At 41.5% G+C, this 13,976-nt stretch overlaps 1 protein-coding gene across 1 annotated transcript in view; it reads left to right on the forward strand.

Moving 5' to 3' along the window:
- FER1L6 (fer-1-like family member 6) overlaps positions 1 to 8,196 on the forward strand; it is a gene marked incomplete at its 5' end in the record, with an annotated part of 120,763 nt that extends 112,567 nt beyond the window's left edge. Inside the window, 2 exons of the mRNA XM_008564614.1 lie at positions 6,419 to 6,519; positions 8,016 to 8,196. Of these exons, the coding sequence (XP_008562836.1) occupies positions 6,419 to 6,519; positions 8,016 to 8,196 (282 nt within the window). The remainder of the gene's footprint in view (positions 1 to 6,418; positions 6,520 to 8,015) is intronic.
- Between the last annotated feature and the right edge of the window lie 5,780 nt (positions 8,197 to 13,976).

A 13,976-nucleotide genomic window follows, 5' to 3' on the forward strand; every position in this document is an offset into this window, starting at 1 on the left:
TTTATCCCTCTGTGCTTTGCTTATTTCACTCAACATAACTTTCTCCAGGCTCATCCATGTTATTGCAAAGAAGAGTATTTCATTCTTTTTTATGGCAGAGTAGTATTCCATGGTGTATGTATACCACAGTTTCCTTACCCATAATATACAAGGAACTCAAACAATTATATAGTAAAAAAACAAATAACCCAAGTAAAAAATGGGCAAAGGAGCTGAACAGACATTTTTCAAAGGAAGACATACAAATGGCCAACAGGTACATGAAAAAATGCTCAACATCACTAGTCATCAGGGAAATGCAAATTAAAACCACATTGAGATACCACCTCACCACAGTTAGACTGGCTATAATCAAAAGATGGTGGATAACAAGTGCTGGCGAGGGTGTGGAGAGAAGGGAACACTACTGCAATGTTGGTGGTACTTTAAATTAGTACAACCGCTATGGAAAACAGTATGGAGGTTTCTCCAACAACTGCAGATAGATCTTCCATACGATCCAGGAATTGCACTTCTGGGTATATACCCAGAAGAATGGAAATCATCATGTCAAAGGGACACCTGCACTCCCATGTTCATTGCAGCTTTGTTTACAATAGCCAAGACATGGAACCAACCTAAGTGTCCGTCAATGGATGATTGGATAAACACCCATGTCTTTATGGTAAGAGGTAGTTTTGCAACATGGAGTGAGATGCCCACTGAAACTGGCTCCTACCCTCCCACAGAAACTGGGAGATCGAGATGCTCTCTCTTGATGTTTTCAAAGAGGTAGTTCCCAGGTCCTTGAAAAAGACACTTCTGGCTGTTAAAGACAAAAGGCCTATCTAGTATTCAAAAGGATTTATATACATTTCAAAGAGATGAGAAAGGTCTTACAGTTACAACTGTTCCAAAGTAAATGCTCTAAGAAAAAGAAGAGAGGGCAAGTCTCTTCCCCTATTTTCAACAGGGAGGATTAAGCCTCTGGTTTTTAAGTTGTGTTTGTCCTTGCACGTCCTAGAGGGAAAGTGAGAATTGCCTTCATCCTCACCCACTCTGGTAGCCCATAGTCAGAGCCTTGGCTGACCTCAGTATGAAACCTGGTCCCGCAAGCCCTGCTTTGACCTGCTGAAGGGGTACAGGGCAGCTGTCCCTTGTCTTCTTTCCTCCTTAAGTAACCAGTAACCACATAGAAAAAGCTAAACCATAAACCAGCAAGAACTTTCTCCTGATGTGGTAGCAGGTTGGACGATCCCAGAGTAAAATGATGTCATGGAAACCCTCTGCCAGCTGCCCGCAGGGACTCTTCCTGTCTCCAAGTCTCAGTCTCCACGTCTGTAAAGTGAGTGGGTTGGATTGGATGCCTTCAGGGTGTGTTTCCAGCACAGACGTTCTCTAATTCCAACTCTGCGTAAACTCTCCTGTTCTTTGAAGCGAGCATTCAGAGCGTCACTGTTCCAGTCACTGGCGGGCGAGAAGGGGTTTGTTTATGGTCACTGGCACCTGCCAGATTTATTTCATGCTGCTTTTCAGTACCCCCAAGCTGTGTGATTTAGACATCTGGATCACACAGCTCCTAGTGTGGAATGCCGCTGTCCTTGTAGTAGGAGGAAAACAGCCGCAGGGTATTGTTGAGGAATGGGAACCCTTGGGAGAAGGACAGGGAACATTATTGAACACGTTCTCATTCGTGAAACCCATTGCTCTACGTGTTCCATGTATGCCTTATCCCAGTTAATCCTACTAACAGCAATCTTTAAAGACATTATTCCTTCAGGAGGAGATCAGGAAGTTACTTTTACAGGTTAATCTCGCAAATTGACAGCCCAAGTAAGCCCCAGGGACATCAACAACTAAAATAAAAAGGGAGATTTCTGTGCCTCCAGTTTAATATGAAAAACAGTTGTCAACGTCCACATGGCTACACACTCGCACGCTAGGTATTCAGGGCTCAGCAATGACTAGCACAAGTTCCTGACAGCCTGAAGTTCACAGCTTAGCTGAGGAGGCTGCTAGAAAGATCATTTAAATAATATGTCGTGAATTCAGATTCTCTAGGAGCAGAGGAGGGAGGTATTTTTATATTAGGATTATTTTAAAGATATAGTGTGTAACATGCATTTATAGGGAATTTGAAAAGCACAAAAAGGTAGAAAAGAAGAAATAGCACTCGCATGCACACCATCTAAAGAAAACTATTGCCAGCGTTCTGTTATTCTCAGCATTTTCTCTATGCATAGATTTTGGCTACCTTTACACAGGAGCAGTCACTCCATATTTAACATTCTTCATTTCGTTTCACTCAGTGTTATAATAAGCATTCCGTACATTATATTATCAATATTGGTATTAACTCTTTATATTCTCAAAATAGAAATGCCACAGTTGAATCACTACGTTTTTCTTCAGACTTACTCATTTAAAACATTTAAATATACAGAAAAGTTGAAAGAATAGAACAATGATTAGCCATAGTTCCACCACCAAAATTCAGTACTTGCTAATATTTTGTTACATTTATTTTGTCTATATGAGTACATAGATGTATGCATATACATGTATATACACATATTTTTACTGAGCCATTTAGGAGTAAGTTGTAGACATTCTGGCACTTCACCCTTAAATACTCTAGCAAACATCTCCTAAGATTATGGACACTCTCCTACATAATCCCAATGCCATCATCACATATAAGAAAGTTCATAATATAATCTGATATCCACACCATATTCATTTTTCCATCTGTAGAAAGGATACCCCATTGCCTCCAAAATGTCTTTTACAGCTGATTATTTTTCAAAACAAGATTCAGTCATGGTACATGTGTTGCTTTTGGTCATTATATCTGTTTGTCTATTTATTTTGCAACAGTTCTTTGACTTTTTTCCTCCATGACATTAACTATTTGATGAGACTGTGCCCAATTTATCTGGTTGTTTTCTCATGATGTTTTTTTTTTTTTTGTCCTTTTTTGAGACCAGCCGTACCGCGCTCAGCCAGTGAGCGCTGTGAGCGCACCGGTCATCCCTATATAGGATCCGAATCTGTGGCGGAAGCGCTGCTGCACTCCCAGCGCCGCACTCTCCCTAGTGCGCCATGGGCTCGGCCCTCATGATGTTGTTTAATCTTATTCTCTATCCCCTGTATTTCCTGTGAACTTGAAGTTAGGTACAACAGCTTTATTAGGTTCCAGTTAAACATTTTTGGCAAGAATACTTAATAAGTGACAACTGTTCACTTTATAGTGACTCGTGTCAGGAGGCACGTGCTACCAGATGTTCTCACTGTTAGCGATGCTGTGTCTACTCACTTAACTATGTTGGTAAACACAAGATCCCCTTGTTGTAAAGGTCTGTTTTCCCTCTTCAGGTAGCAGGTAACTGATAGAGTAACACTTTGGCACTGTGCGGAATACCTGTTCCACCACCACCTTTCACTGAGTGATTTTGGCAACCTCTAGGGATCCTGACCAATTTAATTATTTCATTTAACCCTTGTAAAATGCTTTTCCTAACCCTCCTTACTTCTTTTCTTTTATCTATCTATCAATCAATCATCTACCTATCTAATTCTATCATGTTCTCCATTTGTAAGTAGGAATTTATCTGTTAAGAAAAGCTTTTCCTCACTAACTGGAAATAAATTACTGTCACCCTCTTCCTCACACCCGCAAAACACAGGATAAATACTGTAATTGTAAATCTTAGTTACCAAATTTTAAAATCAAGAATTGGTGTGAGTCACCTCCAGTGGTAGTAAATGAGGATTTTTTTTCTTGCTTTTTTTTTTTTGGTATCATTATGGACTCATGGATTTAAAAAATATATATTATCTAGCTCTACCCACTGAAAGGACCTAGAAGCAAAATAACCCAGTATCAAAGAAGACTTCTAGCACCTGGATCCTGGTTTCTAATACCAGCTCCCACTAAAAGAAAACAGGGATCTTTGGAGAAATGGCTGACGCCAGGTCCAGGGTAGATAAAATCCAAGATGAATCTGAAACATCTCACTGGGGCAAATAGGACAATCTGAACATTCAAAAGAGTAATGAAAGCTTTGTACATAAAGCTTTTTCTGAGTTTTGAATTATTTCCTTAATTCAGCTATTTAGAAATAGAATTCCTAGGTTCAGAGTATAACTATATAAGATAATATACATACACATATGTATGTATATATGAGGGATATTAAAAAGTTCATGGAAAGATTTGTATTATCTTTTAATTCCACTTTTTATGAACTTTTTGAAGTACCCTTCACATATTCATATACATATATGTGTATTTGTATATATTGTTTTAGTCCGTTTTGTGTTGCTATGACAGAATTACCTGAGACTGGGTAATTTATAAAGGAAAGAGGTTTATTTGGCTTACGATTCTGGGACAGCTGCGTCTGGCACAGGCCTCAGGCTGCTTCTACTCATGGCGGAAAGTGGCAGGCAGCTGGTGGGTACAAGCAGATCACATGGCGAGAGGAAGCAACAGAGAGGAAGCAAGAGAGAGAGAGAGAGGAGGAGCCAGGGTCCTATAAATAACTAACTCTTGGGGGAACTACCCCCTCCTCTCAGGGAGAGCATTAATCCATTCTTGAGGGATCCGCCCCCATGACTCAATCATTTTCCAACACTGCCACATTGGAGATCAAATTTCCACGTGAGTTTTGGAGGGGACAACACATCCAAACTCCATCATATATCCTTCTCTTCCTGAACGATTTTTCCAGTGTACATTCCACTATTAATATACAGGAATGCCTCATCTAATACCAGTGAAGTTTGCATTTTAATAAGCAATAACTATTGCTGAAGAAGACCTGTCCTTTCTGAACACAGTCCCTTCTCAGCCGCCCCAGGCATCCACTCTCCAGGCATAAGTGGTACAACAAATCCAGAGTCTTTTGAGAGACTTTTCCTTATCATTTTCTCAAGATGTCATTGATAGTGTCTCAGACTGTCCTTTTTTTTTTAGCTGTCATTTCACATGACATTTGGAGGATATTATTAGCTTAAGACCTCTACTTGGTGCTAGGCTGAATACCGATGGTTGAAATAGGACACGAAACCCTCTGTGTGGAGAGATACACCGTGAAGAGTGGTGTTTATCAGAATATGTCAGTAAATACCTTCCCTTAGCTGCCTTCCTGATGCCTGATAAATGCTTCGACACGACTCAGGCCGGGCAGTGAAGCTGGAACAGGGCTCTTTGTGATAGTTACAGATGACTCCAATGTTGAGGGTGAATTAATTTAATATTCTCTGCCTTCTCCCATCATGGCTGCCAACAACCAAACCTTCTTGTTAAGAAGCCCTGGATTTTTCAGGGTGAAGGGGTAAGTTAGCACAAGGCCACTGGCTCAGCAGAATCTTAGACTTTTTCACAGGGGCAAGAAGTCAGCCATGCGCCAGAAGTCACGTAATACGTAACCCACATGTGATTCAGAGAGAGAAGCTTTAACAGCGATAGTAGGTGTTAAGAAACTTCAGTGATGCTCTAGTCTCCTACCAGTTCTGCCTCCCTCTATCACCCTGAATTTTAATGCACAAAAACCCAAAAGAGGCAAGAGGAAAGAAGGTCTCCCCCACCAAGAATGGGAGCTCCAGGAGATCAGGGATTCTATTTTTCTTAATCCTTGTTAAATCCTCATTGCCTAGAACAGTGCCTGGTATACAGAGAGTCCCCCAAAGTAGTGAAAGAATGAGCAAACAAGAAAGAATGACTCAACTTTTGTAGGTTTCCTATCTCATCCTTTGATAATCCAAGACTTCCATCACTGCCTGTAACTTTGGCATGGTGCTCCGAAGAAGCTCGTTGGTCACAATTTTCAAATCAGAGGGGCTGTTGCTTACTGAGGGAGCAGGGGCAGGGAATTCTAGAATAGATATTATAGATAGTATATGTTAGAAAGAATAATGCTAGGATAAAAGGATAATTATAAAACAATTAGTGGAAACAACAAAAAGAATGAAGAATGACAGGAAAGCAATTGGACAAATGTAAGGCCATGCTCACCAGTTTCCTTTCGAGAACTGACCGAGAAGACTGTAGCAGATTCAAAGGGTCTGCCACTCAAGTAATTAGTCCCCTTGCTAATTGCTAAGAAGTTTCTAAAATTAATATCATTTCTTCAGATATCAGTGATTACAGGGGGAGAAGTACCTGTGACTGAGGATATGCGTGTGCCTGTGTGTACACGTGGGACCCTCTCCTTCCACAAAACTCAGCAGTAACATCATTGGGGTCTTTTGTTGTTCATCATAACAATGGTTTCTCCCAGGACAAGAATGGCAACAATATTTCCCGAAATAAAGCATCAGAATAGTCAACATGCTTTCTGGCATCCTCCAACACGATAACACTTTTGCTACAAGTTTGGCATTGTCCCAGCAGGTCTTTGTGACTAGAAACTAAAGCTTTCGCTTCTTTATGCAGGGCAAGGTTGAAGCTGAGTTCCACCTAGTTACAGCAGAAGAAGCTGAGAAAAATCCTGTCGGAAAAGCCCGAAAGGAGCCAGAGCCCCTGGCCAAGCCCAAGTGAGTGGAGCTGTGCGGGGCAATGTCAGCACGGGAAAGACCCTTTGCAGTCGCCGTTGCTATCACAGGGTGTAGGCGTTTCTTTAGAGCATCCTCTGGGAGAACTGAGAAGCCAGGAGGCAGGCAATTGGTGCCAACCAACCTATGTGGCTTTTTGTCTCTATGATTGAAAAACATTCTAAAAACATTACAATGTGTTTGGCAAATGGAGAGGGGGCTTGTCTGTAATACTCCCACAAAGGCATTTCTAGAGTCATTTCTCATATTTTTCTACTCATTTTTTACATGAATATAAATCTCACATGAATTTTTTCTACTTGTTCTTTAATTATGTGTATAAAATTGTCTTAATGTTTCCTTTATCCTTTACTGAAAATTTTTTGCTTTGTTGCTGTATTTGTTATAATTAGGATTTTTAAGGGCTATAAAATATTCCATAGACTTGATGCCCATAATTGACTTGGTCGCCACCCCATAACTGGATGTTTAATTTACTTCTACCTTTTTCCCACTATTACAATATGATGAAAATGTTTTCCTTTTATAAATCATTTCTTTAAAATACATTCCCAGAAGTAGAATTCCTAGAAAAAAATGTTACCCTATTCAATTTAATCCTTGTTTATATATCAATCTAAAGAGTGAATAGAGATAGATATGAAATATGTATACAAAGTGCTTTTTGAAATTGTATTTATCCTATCCCTCCTCAGACTCCAGTGTCTCAGGAAGAGTGGTCTTGTCTCTGTGCCTACCTTTCCTCTCTCATAGTGTTAGGGACATAATGGGTGCTTAGTTATTCATTAATTCAAAATTATTTATTAAGTGCCTACTGAAAGAACACTCTAGAGAACACAGAAGATATAAAACGCATAGGTTATGCCTTCCAGGACCTTTCAACCTGTTTTGGGAGAAATAACACACAGACTCATAAAACAGTTATCAGAGTGTAGGAGACAAGTATGTTAGTTTCAAGAAGGTGGTAAGTCATGTGATAGATGAGATAGGAATTTGGGGTGAGAGGAATCATTATGGACTGAGGGGGTCAGGGTAGGCTTCATGGAAGAGGTCTGAGCCGGTTACAGTTATCAGAGTGTAGGAGACAAGTATGTTAGTTTCAAGAAGGTGGTAAGTCATGTGATACATGAGATAGGAATTTGGGGTGAGAGGAATCATTATGGACTGAGGGGGTCAGGGTAGGCTTCATGGAAGAGGTCTGAGCCGGTTGTGGTGGGACAGGAGGTGGGTGGTGGGGCCTCTGGCAGGTTCTAACTACAGTCTTGCTCTACTCCAGACCAACCTTTAAAGTGATGCAGGAATCATCACTGTCCAAATGTTAGGTTGTTTCTGCTTCAGGCACCATGGCCCTCTCCCATTCTCAGGCCTTTCCTGTGGGTCCCCAGAAAGGGGGAGTCAGAAACCCTTCCTGAGGTTTTGCACGTCCTGAGCATTGACAGCACAGCCCATTCCCTGATTTTCTTCTGCTTCCTCCTCAGCCGCCCAGACACCTCCTTCTCCTGGTTCATGAGCCCCTTCAAGTGCCTGTACCACCTCATCTGGAGGAATTACAAGAAGTACATCATTATCGGTTTGATTCTGATCATCCTCATCATCTTCCTGGTCCTCTTCATCTATACCTTGCCAGGAGCCATCAGCCATAGAATTGTGGGCTCATAGAGGATGGTGGAAGACCTGCCCCACCCCCACTAACCTCCTCTCTTCTCATCTGTGACTGTCCAGGAACATGAGCTATGCAAGGCTCCATGCTACATGCTAAAGGCATAGACTCACAGGGTCCCCCAAACCAGTCCCTACATCTGAGAAGATGGAACAGAAGCATTCCTTCCCTTCCCCAACCCCTGTCCCCACCTTTCAAACTTATGAGCCTTAAGTCATGTTTTTGGCCACGAGCAGCACGGAATGGTGACACTTTCTCCTCAGGGTAATCAGCGGTGACCTCAGACTGACCCAGGTGAATGTTTTCTTCATGTAATGGTTATATTCTGGGAGGTTGAATCCTGGGTCTGAGATTTTACTAGAAGTACTTTATTTTAAATAAAATTTACAGAAAATAGACTAAAAACACTTTAGCAGATTACAAATATCGAACCTGTCTCATATTTCTTAACCTTGTCTAATCCTTACAGTTTACAGAATACATTCACTTATTCGGGCTGTGAAAGTGGGTTGGAGAAAACTTCATACAAATCACCTAAAGTACTTTATTGTTGAAATTCCCATCTAGAGACAAGATGCTGCTGGTTTTCCTTTAAAGTCAATACTGTAGAACATGTTCGGCAGTTGTAATGAGTTCTGGAGAAATCCAGCTTGGTGTATGCTCTATGGAAATTTACAAGTGGGAGTTTTACAGTATGTTGTACGATATCTGAAATATAATTATGTGTAAGTGTGTGTATGGGTCAGGGGGAGCTCCATGCTACCAGTGGTAATTCTCTTTTGCCAAATACATGGGCCCCACCAAGGACAGCATTTCCATAGACCATGATATAAATGGCCATCCCTGGCACTATTCAACATAGTTTGACCTCCATATGTGGCAGGTTCCATCGTGAGTCTCAAGTACAAACTAATTTGAAAACCAGTCTTAGAAACAATATCCTATATATGGTCAGATTGGGTACATTTTTCTTGAAAGTAAACCTTTGATCTTCATATCACAGTATAGATCTGCCACCCTTACTAAGGCAGGGAGTTGAAGTGAGAGGCTGGTTTTCCCAGATATAATAAGGAAGCAAAGGAATTTTTTTTTTTCTCAGTGGCTGGCCAGTACTGGGATCTGAATCTTTGACTCTGGTGTTATAATCCCGTGCTCTAACCAGCTGAGCTTAGTGGCCAGCCCTAGGAACTGGAATATTTGGCTCAATTCCCATGAAGAATATTTGGCCTCATACACAAATAAATATTGCAACTGTTTCTTCTTTCTGTCATCAGAGACCATTTGGTCCTACTGGGAGGCTGGGTTGAGGTTCCCCTCTTGACACCAGAGGCACCAGGGCAACAGTTTTTTTTTTTTCTTTTTTTTTTTTTTGTCTTTTTCCGTGTCTGGCAACGGATCGCAACCCTCAGTGTTGCCCCCGTACCGGACCGGGGACCGGCAACAGGATCGCAGCCCTCGGTGTTGCTCCCGCGCCCCGCTCAGCCAGTGAGCGGGAACCGGTCTGTATGTGGGATCCGAACCCTCGGTGGGAGCGCCGCAGCACTTCCCAAGCGGCGCACTATAGCAGTGCGCCACCGGGCCGGCCCTTGTTTTTTGTTTTTTGATATCCTCACACAGATGTAACTCTTTTAAAGGGAAGGATGTTTACTTCCACATGAAAAGTCATTCTAAAATGTTTCTGATCTATCAAAGAAAGACTGAAAAATGTTCTGTTTGATACTGGACTTAAGCATTGTTCCCTGAATGCTGGCCCTAGATGCTCGCTCCATGGTAACTAGAATGCCCTATTTTCCTGAAGTGCTGAAAAATAGAGCATTCACTCATTGGCAATGTTTCCTAGTGGGCTCGGTTACATAAACTGTGGTTCATTCTTACTGTGCAGTAATACACAGCGATCATTAATGATGTAGCCAAAAATACTTAGTGGCATGAAATGTATAAGTTGAATATATACATTATAAGTTAACAAAATAGGTTAAAAAACTGTGTGTACAGCATGGTACAAAAAGAAAGTATATATACATGCATAGAAAACAATGTCTGGAGGAATATGCCAAAATGTTAATAGTGATTATCTTTAAGGAGTAGTATCCTTTCTTTTTTTCATGCTTTTCTGTTTCTCCTAAAACTTCTAAAATAAACACGTGTTATTTTAATGTAAAAAGTTTAATAAATAAATATAAATTGACTTGTGCTCATTTAAAAATATTTACTGAGCATCTCCTGTGTGCTGGGCAGTGGGGATGCAGCAGAGATAAGACAATCACAGCCCTCCTGCCATGGATTTTACATTCTAGTAGCTCCTCAAGATATTGTTTCATCTTCAATTTATGGGTCGTCCAAGAAAGGCACCAGAAAAGAAATGGGTTTCATGGATGAGGTTTAAAACAAAGAAAAGTATACACCTCTGGTGATGTTGAAAAGGAAAAGAACAGTGTTATTTCAGGATAAATTTGGAAGTAAGGTATTATTCTTTCTGCTGGATTCTAGACAGGAAGATGACAAGTAAACTCTTGATAAAATAATGCACGTTGTTCAAATCCATAATAAAAACAAGATGAAAATCCTCCTAAGTCAAATAGAGCTCATCTCCTTTCTTTTGATGTCAAAAGACATCCAAATCCTAAAAAGGCTTTAGCAGAAGTATTTGCAACACTTTTGGATCAGATGGCAGCATAAGCAACGTGTGAGGAGAAGTGGTAAGCAAGGATAATTTTGGAGTCCGCTATATCTGGTGTTCTATATGTAGGATGTCGCGTATGGCCCGTCCTGCATGTAAAAAAATAAACAACGGTCTATGCCTAATTGTGTAACCTTAGCCCTAAGGATATTTCAGTTAAAAAAAAAATAGTCTACTTCTCAATAAGTTGTCATGAGTCCCTACTTGTGTTCTTAAATAAGATTAATCTAAATTTATTCATTTGACAGCTTAGAGTTTTTCTTCAGCTTTAATCTGTTCCACAGTGGTTTTGTTTATGTTTTTTACATTTGAATCCTTTCTCCCAAACAAAACAAAACAAAATTAATACCAGTAACCACAACAAACAACCCACAGGATAGAATATTCAAATCTGTGTTACTAGTACTTAAACATTTGGTACCTTTCTTTCTCTTTCTCTCATAAGACACATAATGGAAATTACAAGATCCACTTTGCTGCTGGAGCCATTTGGGGCTTATTCATTCAACAGATAATTATGGAGTTCCATCCTCATTCCAGGTGCTGTGATACCACTGGGGACACAAAAATGCACAAAGTCCCTGTTTAAACTCGTGGAGCATAGAGTTGATGGAGAGAAGACACAAATCAAACAATCACACACAAAGACAAGTACAGACTGATGGACTGAACAGGAATTGTTCTGTGAGCACAGACAGCATCCCATGGGGTCTGACGGTCAGGGAGGCCTCCTGGGGAAGTGGTGGCTGAAGGGAGTTAAAGGATGAGGAAGAGAGATGGAGAGATGAAAGATACTCTAGACAGAAGATAGCACATGCAAAGGCCCTGAGGTAGGAGGGAGTGAGATACGTGAAGGCGTCTGAGAATGGGTATCATAGTGAGAGGCAGAGGGTCCTGAGATGAAGACGGAAAGTCACATAGAGGTCACATGCTTAAGGGTTTGGGTCTACATTTTAAGGGCCATGGATAGCTAAGAAAGGATTTTAAGCAGTAGAGAGGCATGATTAGATTTCCATTCCACGTGGAGAACAGACAGGAGGTACTGTAGTCCTCCCCCCTAGAGAGGGTGGTTGTTTTTACTCAGTACTGGCAGCAGAAGAAGGAAGTGGAGAAATTAGAGATTATATCTTTAAGGCTCCAGGGTGGTCTAATGGGGGAACCTGGGATCTAGTGTTAACTGCTTCATACAAGCTGTGTGACCTAGGGCAGCTACCTTCACATCTCTGATCCATAGTTTCCTTGTCTGTCATACGAGGAGGTTCATATACATGGTGATGAAAAGTCCATGGTATATTCTGGTGCAAAGCTGATGTGTTGATGAGTCTGCAGTGTGGTGAGTTTGAAGGGATGGATTGAACTCAGATCCAGATTGTAAAGGGTTTTGACTGCCATGCTAAGAGGGTGGGACTTCATGCAACATAAGGTGGGGACCTCTCAGAGGGAGGAAGAAGAGGAGTGGCAAGAACAGGTCTGTGTACTGGAGAAGTTGCCCTGCCTACAGGGCATGATGGATTGTCAGAGGTGGGATCTGAGGCAGGGGACACCTTACAGAGCAGTGGCCATAACCCTGGTGGAACATAGAACTGATGCTGGGGATATGGCTGTTAGGATGCAGAGGAAATGCCAGATCCTAACATTGGTGAGGCTCCTTCCCAGTGGTGCCTGCCAGAGAAGATAAGGGAATTTGAATTCTGGCTCCACCATGTCTATCTGGGCAGGTCACTTAATCTCTCAGAGTCTCCATTTCCTCATCTGAGAAAAAGGAGGTATTACCTACTCGGCAAGAGTTACTGTAAAGATTGGGGAAAAGGTATGTAAAGTGTCTAGCAGGTGTCTGGCATGAAGCCAGTCCTCAAAGAACAGTAGCTAGTGTCACAGGTGTCATTTCAACAGGATGTGAAGTCTAATTGATATGGGGAGTGAAGAAACTTTTTAATGTATAATTCTCCTCAGTGTATTAGTTTTTTATTGCTGCTGTAACAGATTACAACAAACTCAGTGGATTAAGGCAACAGAGATTTATTATCTTACAGTTCTGTGGGTTAGAAGTCTAACATGGATCTCACTGAGCTAAAATCAAAATGTTGGCAGGGCTGCCTTCCCTTTGGGAGGCTCTAGAGCAGAATCTGTTTCCTGGCCTTTTCTAGCTTCTAAAGGCTGCCCACATTCCTTGGCGCATGGCCTTTCTTTCGTCTTCAAAGCCAGCAACGTTGCATCTCGCTGTGCCTTTCCTCTGCAGCCACATCTCAGTCTGACTACAACTGGCAAAGTCCTTGCTTTCAAGGCCCTGTGTGATGATACGGGACCCATCCAGATAATCCAGGATAATCTCCCCCATCTCGAGATCCTTAACTTAATCATATCTGCAAAGACCCTCTTGACATGTAAAGTAACATAGTCACAGGTTCTGGGGATCAGAATGTGGGCAGACGTAGGCATTATTCTGTCTACCACATTGAGTAGCACCCAGACGTTGTGATTCAGCCCAATTTGGAAGTCATTTCAGTCGAGCTTTGAAAGCTGGTGGGATGATTATGGTGTATGAAAGGGGGGGCTCCAGACACTTTTCTCTCCAGAACAAAATGTTTCCATTTGCTGTTCTGCATCTGAAGTGACGATTATCTCAGAAAAAAGGGAAGGACCTATTCTGCCTTTCCCTGCTGACTGATTAAAATCCTCATGAGCACGGTGGCTGGGGTGTGTCCGAGCTGGATGCGAAAGGACTCTGCGTTTCCTCCCACATCGGGAGTTTTCAGATAAGCCTCTAAGTGCAGCTTTCCTTTAATGCAGCAGTAGCTTCTTCACAGTCAAGAGAAACACGTGTCTCTGTTCTCCCTAGTTTACAAAGGGCAATTTGAGAAAAGCATGCTATTTTTTTCTTAAGCATTATGTAGTTTCTGAATCCTTATACTAGTGGAAAGAAAATGAGCTTTGAAAACTGAGAGAATGGGATTGAAGCTTGGGCACAGCCACTTACCTTAGCAAGTTACTCAGCAACTCTGAATCTCATTTTCCTGTATATAAAATGGAGATAACACCCATCTTACAGGATTGTGTGGATTTGGGCATGTGCAGAGGTGGCAATGGCTGGGGATAGAG

This window comes from Galeopterus variegatus, unplaced genomic scaffold (genome assembly GCF_000696425.1).
Source record: "Galeopterus variegatus unplaced genomic scaffold, G_variegatus-3.0.2 Scaffold188, whole genome shotgun sequence".
In the NCBI taxonomy this organism is placed as follows: domain Eukaryota; kingdom Metazoa; phylum Chordata; class Mammalia; order Dermoptera; family Cynocephalidae; genus Galeopterus; species Galeopterus variegatus.